The 7,757-nt window shown below is 41.6% G+C and overlaps 1 protein-coding gene across 1 annotated transcript; it reads left to right on the plus strand.

Annotated features, from left to right (window-relative positions):
- The first annotated feature begins 424 nt into the window (after window positions 1–424).
- LOC114578930 (alpha-mannosidase At3g26720-like) lies at window positions 425–1,883 on the plus strand. Its single transcript, XM_028692547.1, has 5 exons — window positions 425–671; window positions 793–932; window positions 1,237–1,305; window positions 1,403–1,459; window positions 1,768–1,883. The coding sequence occupies exons 1-5, from the start codon at window positions 533–535 to the stop codon at window positions 1,846–1,848; spliced, it is 486 nt and encodes a 161-aa protein (XP_028548380.1). The 5' UTR covers window positions 425–532; the 3' UTR covers window positions 1,849–1,883.
- Window positions 1,884–7,757: the final 5,874 nt, after the last annotated feature.

Raw genomic sequence — 7,757 nt, forward strand, 5'->3', positions numbered from 1 at the left:
GTTGAATGTTCGATTCCATTTGAGTTTGGTAGACAAGTGAGATTACATAATTCCATGGGAAGTTGTCTCTTTTTACTCTCTTAAGATCTAGATTTCTTATTTTTGGTAATTTCTTTCCTTGGTATGATTTCTGTGACATATTTTGTTGTTGTCTTGCCAATGCTCTTGATTTATTCAAATTTGACACAGTCGAGAATCTATTTGTGGTAATTAAATCATAATTGCTCATTGATTTTAGGTGGATTCAATTTATTTCTTATTTCTTTGACTTTACTTGATCATGACATCATCATTTCTAGTTCTTGTATTTATTGTTTGCATTTAAATAAAATAAGTTATTTTATTAAGTGGTTTGTGATCTATGATCCTTAAGTCTCTTCATGAGGTTAAAAAGCTATTCTATTGTTGATCTGGAAAAATGTTTTATTGAAGCAACAAATTTCTGCAGGTTGTCAGCGATTCAGTTATTGTCCATGATTCTTCCAATGGTAGAGAAATTGAATGTCAACTTCTTCCTATTTCCGATGCTATTATGAGATTAAGAACTCGCTATGTCAAAGCATATCTAGGCACTTCTCCCAGCGCCCGTCCTAAATTTTGGCTTGTATTCCCTGTTTCTGTTCCTCCTCTCGGTTTCAGCACATATGCTATATCTAGTGCTACAAAGAGAGGTTTCAGTTTTATCCCTTCTTTATGAATTATTGTATTCAATTTATGAGCTTATGTCTCTCCACTTAAAATGCACTACATCATATTGAGGGCCACACCATTAATTGCTTAGTGCTATTTCAGGCTCTATCACTTCATTGTCAACTTCGTACTTATCAAAGGGAACTAGCAAAGACAACATGGAGATTGGTCCAGGAGACTTGAAGCTCCTTTACAATGTGGATAAACTGGAGCTCTCTTATTATTCCAACAAAAGAAGTTCTGTACGTTTCCGTTGCTCAGTCATAATTGGCTATATCTTTTTGTGATTTTTTTTCCTGTAATTATTATTATGTCCGTCTTGAAATGGTAATTTCTTTGGGTGTAAAATTAACTCAGATTCCAGAGTCCGAATCAATATGCCTATTCAATCTCCTTTAATTTGTTTCTAAATTTTGAAGTGTTTCTGTAGCATGGTTTTGTTAATTTATTCTAATCATGTCATGCTGGAAAAAATATGCTCATTTCTACATTTAAAGATATTATGTTTTTAATATTTCTTATATCTTTTTTACTGGGACCTTTTAGGTTAAATCATCCTTAGGGCAGTCATATAAGTACTATATTGGAGCGGTTGGAGATAAAACTGATCCACAGGTATGAATTTGCTAAACCAGCTTCAGCTTGTTTTTGTCAAGTGAAACTTTCTTTTGCGTTTCCTAGTCATTTAATTATTCCCGTGATACTTCTGAAGGCCTCTGGAGCTTATGTTTTTCGTCCAAATGGAACTTCTCTGATCAAATCTAAGCAGGTATACATTGTCCTTTGCTTTGACTGGTTTTTAAGCATGTCATTGCTGATTAAATGGTCATGCTAATATTTGGCCCTTGATGGTTAACCCGCTAAGTGATCGGGGTTAACCCGCTGAGTGATCTTGCAGAAGCAGTGTCAGGGTGCTGAGACCATTTTTACTAAATGAGAATTCCCTGTATTGTGTATTCAATGGCTCTGGGAGGGCATCATTTTCTTTTTGTACTATTGATTCTGCATATCGTTTTCTTTTAGCTTTTGATTTCATCTTATATGCCTTCTTCTATTCATGATTTTTATTGTGGTAAGGTTCCATTGACTATTATGCGAGGACCCCTAGTAGATGAAGTGCATGAACAGGTCAATCCATGGATATATCAGGTTATGTAATTTCTTAACTTTGTTCAGGTTTTACATGCATAGTGAAGTATAAATGGTTACATTTGCTTGATTTATTCATGTGCTGTAATATGGCCAGGAAGTTGAGGCATGAACTGCTTGAAGATAAATATCGAAGTCCTCTATAAACACCTAAATATGACTGCCCTAAGGATATCATTACTGAGCTGCTGAATGACATTTATCCCTCATTGTTGCTATGGCTGGTGATTCACCAGTCAGTTTCTAGTCCCCAAATATAGGCAATCAAATCATTATTTTTATTACTCATTCATTGTTCACAAAGAGCAACTATAAAACATTCCTGACTTTTGCATAACCATTATCAAAATTGTGCATCGCAACTATCGTCATATTTTTGTTTTGCTTATCACGATATGCAGAATCTTTGAATCACAAGATTCTTTCGTAAATTTAGTCTTCTATTTATTTATTTATGTAGTTAGCGTGCCATAGAATTTCTGGACCCTTAATGCTGGACTAAATATGAAATGACTTTAGTTCATTTAGATTTTGCACAACTCTTGATTAGAACAATCACAGAACAACTAAAAGCAGTTTAAAACAACAAATCAAAACAATTGAGGGATCACACCTGCTTAGGCTAAATTATGTAGTAAGAGATTTGAAGCCTTCCAAATAAGAAAGAAAACAACACAATGACAAATAGTAGTTTCGAAGAAATCCCTAGTCTAATAACAAGAATTAGAAAGCATAAAGGTGCACTCAAATCCCTACGTTTACTAAGCTTTAGCATGAGCGGCATGGAGTCGTCCTTCATGACTGTCATCAATTCCAAGAGAAGTTAGTTTTAAGAAAATATAATGAAAAGGTGTAAGAGAAACCTTCGTCAAGGAGTGGTGGAGATCCTCCACTCAATGCCTTCGAAGTGCTCGTCAATGGCTTCCACTAATGTGTCCAGAATACGCTCCAAGTAGTCCTCGACGGTGTGATCAATCCTTGGGTTCACGTCGAAGAAAGTTGAGCGTAGGATATCGATGAAACCATCCTCGTCCCACATTAACCCATATTCAGTTGCTGGATCCACCATTCATTGGGGCTAGGGAATAAATTTCCTTCCACCTTGCTGATGGTCTCGAAAGTCGTCGAAGAGAAAGAAGTTTCTCTTGCACGTGGAGAGAAAACAAGCTCCAAGTCCTTTTCCCAAAAATCCGAAAAAAGTTTCAGATTTTAATCCAAAATTCTGAGAGAAATTTCAGATTTCCTTCTTGAAAGAGTAGAAGTTGAGAGAGAGGGTTTGGGGTTTAGAACTCAATTGAGGAGTTGATGGTGAAGAGAGAATTTGGGGAAAGAAGCAACCTAAGTTGGGGCCTTGAGAGTTTCGGCCAGGAGCAGGTTGGTTCTCCAATTCTTTCCCAAAGGGGAGCAATGTATTGTGGATAGATTTTTCCTGTAAGGGGGCCGGCGGGATGAGGGGGGGGGGGAGAGAGGTGAAATCCTTTGTGGCCGGCGGCTAGGATGAGGTAGCAATCGGTGTTGGTAGAGGAAAGTGGATTTGGTTGGATGGGGTTGGCCATGGAGCTGGGGGGGATGGCCGGGTGAGGTGAATGTGGCTCGGGTGAGAGGAGAAATGACAGTTTGATGGAGGGGGAGGGAAGGGGAAGAAGATAGGGATTAGAACCACGAACCCAACTTATCTAAGTTGGTGGGTATTGTGCAAATCTCCCTCTCCTTGGGATCTCTCTCCATTAGAACTCTCAAGCTCTCTCTCAAACTCAATCAAGAAGAAATATTCATAAGTCATTCATTAATCAAAACATCAGACAAGAGGTTATAAATAACCACGTACAATGGACTCGAAGAAATAAAAGACCAACTTGCTCTTTGGGCTCACACACGACAATTCCCACTAGAGTGGTACAAATGGAAAAACCAAAATGACACTAAGCAAATAGAAAAATACATGAATAATAAAATAACATAAATGACTCAGAAATACAAAGACTCGATCGTGGCCGTAGATCGGCGGCCACGCCTCTGATAAACCTTCCACGATCTAATATCCCCTTCATTCTGTCGGGGTGGGAGAAAACTCGACTCCTTCAAGTTAGTATCTCTGGCGCTCTCGTAGATCTCTAGTGCATTTGGGTCAATCTGCTACAACTCCTCGCGATCTAGCCACATATCCTCTGACTCGGGCTTTCCTTTCCACCTGATCAAATACCTCCTTCGTCCTTCTTCTCTTGTGGATATGATCTCATCACTTAGGACTGCCTCCACCTTCTCTGCCATGGGAAATTTGGGAATATCTGGTAGTGGAGGTAGGTTTGGGATCTCACAAAGTGGGTTCACACAAGGCTATTTTAATAGTGGATTTGGTGGGTTAAAATTAGGACTTTCATATGCCACTAAGTCTTTTATGTTAAAAGAGGGATTTATATTGAACTCTGCAAGAAGATCTACTACATAGGCATTATCGTTATTTTTAAGTATTTTGAAAGGTCCAGCACTCTTTGTATGTAACTTCTTAATTGTTCCTGGTGGGAACTGTTCCGGACGAATCCACACCATTACGGAGTCACCAGCCTCAAAAGTTTTAAAACATCATTTCAAATCTGCATGTAGTTTATATTCATGATTATTCCTTTCAATTTGTTGTGCAATATCCTTATGAAGTTCTTGCAAGTGAGATGCAAATGATGATGCAGACATAGAAATCATATACCTAAAACTCTTGGGTATCAGATCTAACGGCTGTCTAGGTTTGAACCCATATACAATTTTAGAAGGACTTAGACCCGTGGTTCGGTTAATGGAATTATTGTAAGCAAACTCAACAGTAGGTAAAATGGAATCCCAATCTCTAATGTGCTCACCAACCAGGGACCGTAACAAATTACCCAGACTCCTATTATCTACCTCGGTCTGACCATCCATCTGTGGGTGAAAGGCAGTGGAAAATTGAAGTTTGGTGCCCATTTTCATCCACAGGGTTTTCCAAAAATAGCTAGTGAACTTCACATCCCTATCCGAATCAATGGTTTTGGGTAAACCATGTAAACGGACGACCTCATTGAAGTATAACTTCGCAATATGAGAGGTATCGGATGTTTTGGAACATGGAATGAAATATGCCATTTTGAAAAACCAATAAACTATCACATAAATGACATCCTGCCAAGGACAACTGGGACAGGTAGGGGAGTGTAAAAACTAGTGTTCTGCTTACGTTGCTTAGCCAGTTGGCAGGTGTGACACCGACTGACCAGCCGACCAACATCTCTTTTCAGGCTGGCCAAAAGAAGCGATACTCCACGGATTCGATAGTCTTGTCCAGTCCGAAGTGGCCAGCGAGGCCTTCGACGTGGAGTTCCCAGACCAGAAATTCCCTAAGGGAGGTGCACATAATGCAAAGCCTCTGGGCTTTGAAAAGATAACCATCCTTCAATAGGAAATCATCCACAAAGTGCATGCTGCCTGTGGACAAGAGAGTGTAGGTCTCCTTGAAGTCGGGGCATTCCAAATAATCCCTCTTTATTTTGTCAAATCCCATGACTTCTGCTTTCATTTTAGTGGTGGTCAGCATACGACGACTGAGAGCATCGACAGCCTTATTTTCAACTCCCGCCTTCTGCCTAAGGGTGTACGTGTATTCTTGAAGGAACTCAACCCATCGACCATAGCATGCATTCAACTTCTTTTGGGAGTTGATATAACGTAGAGCTTCGTGATTCGAGAAAATGATGAATTCTTGCGGGAGAAAGTAGTGTCGCCAATAACGAAGTGATTGAATCACGGCGTAGAACTCTTTATCATAAGTGGAATAACGCTGCCGGATATCATTAAGTTTCTCACTAAAGTAAGCAACTGGGTGACCTTTCTTGGAGAGGACTCCTCCAATTTCGACCCATGAAGCATCGCAAGTTACTTCAAAGACTTTGGAGAAATCAAGAAGTCGCATCACTGGGGCTTCCACCATCTTTTGTTTGATCTCATCAAAAGCTTGGGTGGCGGCTGGGGTCCAGTGAAAATCATCCTTCTTCAGGAAATCAGTGATAGGAGATACAATAGTGCTGAAGTTCTTCAGGCATTACTAAGCCCAAAAGGTATGACTAACCACTCGTAGAGACCATCCCTTGTCTTAAAGGCAATTTTCCACTCATCTCCAGGTCGGATCTGGATCTGGTGGTACCCACTTTTGAGATCAATTTTGGAGAAATGGGTGGCACCCGTCATCATATCGAGCATATCATCAAGCCTCGGAATAGGGAATCAATATTTGATGATGGTCTTGTTGATAGCACGGCTATCAACACACATTCTCCAAGATCCGTCCTTCTTCGGGGTGAGAAGGGTCGGCACCGTACAGAGGCTCAGACTCTCCTTAATGAAACCTCGCTATAGTAACTAATCAACCTGCTTTTTAAGCTCAGCATGTTCCGTGGGGTTTATGCGATAGTGTGGCAGGTTCGGGAGGGAGGCTCCAGGGACGAAGTCTATGGCATGCTGGATGTTTCTAAGAGGTGGTAACTTATTTGGGAGATCATCAGGGAAGACATCAGCATAATGCTCTAAGATAGGCTACACTTCCTGAGGAATGGGCTCGTCAGATTCGGTGGGAATCTCACGGCCTACTAAGGCGTAAAGAGGGGCGCCTTGAGCAATCTCAGTAGTTAGAACCTTGGAGGTGACAAGGTTCACTCCTTTCTTAGACTTGATTGGGTTGGATTTCGTGTCATCTGCAACCCGAGGCTGCATTGGCAAAAGCTTAATCTTTTTGCCTGCATGTTCAAACATGCTGATGTTTGAACGCCCATAAATGTGGACATCATTATCGTAGATGCAGGGACGACCTAATAAGATTTGTCCAACATTCATCGTCAACACATCGCACCATAAATTCTCCTTATAGGTGGCAAAGGAGATGGGTATGTGGCTTCGTTCTTTCACCTCCAAGGCAGTGGAGTTGACCCATGCTATCTTATACGGGTTGGGGTGAGGAACAGTAGAAAGACCTAATTGGGATACCATGCTGGAGGAAACATCAATTATGCAGCTACCACTATCCATAATGACTTTGTAGTTCTTGTCTTTGATTTTGGTGTAGGTATGAAAAATTGAGGTCCTACGCCAGTCATCAGTGGGTGTCGGGTGGGCTAGCGCGCATCTCACCACGCAGATGGGAGAGGTATCCAATTTCTAAAGGCAATGGAGGATCGCAGTGTCGTCATCCTCCTCGAAGTATTCGCCTTTTTCCTCGACCAGGTGGACCTGATCAACCTCGGGCTCGAGATCGTCCTCAGTAAACTCCTCAACGATCGAGACTTTATAAGGACTGGAGCACTGAGACGCGATATGCCCATACCCCTGGCATCGAAACCACTTGGTCCCTAGACTGGACCTTGGGGCATCCGAGGTGGGAGGTTTGCTTCTAAAATCAGATTTAGGTGCAGGTGGACCCGTGGATGGCCAGTTCGTGCTCCCCGGAGTGGGTTGAGAAGCAGGAGTGTGTGGGGTGGAACTACCGGCTGATCTATAGGAGGGTCTAGAGTCATGTGAACGACTCGGGTGCTGAGAACAGGTCTCCTCTAGGTCAAGCACTAGGTTGTAGGCATTCTCCAGTGTAGTGATGTTCCGGGCAAACAACTCGTTGCGAAGATTCTCACACAACCCGGTACAAAACATAGATAAGATCTGTGCGTGGGTGGTAGAGATCTACCCTTTGCAGCGAATCAAGAAGTCATCAAAAGAGGCGATGTACTCCTTCACTGGTTTGTTTCCTTGAGTCAGCCTATTCCATCTGTCTAATAGGCGGGGGAAGTACGACGGAGGCAAGTACTTATGCTTGAGTTCCCACTTTATGGACGACCAATCAACAATCGGGTACTCATTCCTAGCTTCCCTAAGACTCTCTAAGTTGGCCCAAAACTGACTCGCCC

The sequence above is a fragment of the Dendrobium catenatum genome, unplaced genomic scaffold, assembly GCF_001605985.2.
Source record: "Dendrobium catenatum unplaced genomic scaffold, ASM160598v2 original_scaffold_224352, whole genome shotgun sequence".
NCBI lineage: Eukaryota > Viridiplantae > Streptophyta > Magnoliopsida > Asparagales > Orchidaceae > Dendrobium > Dendrobium catenatum.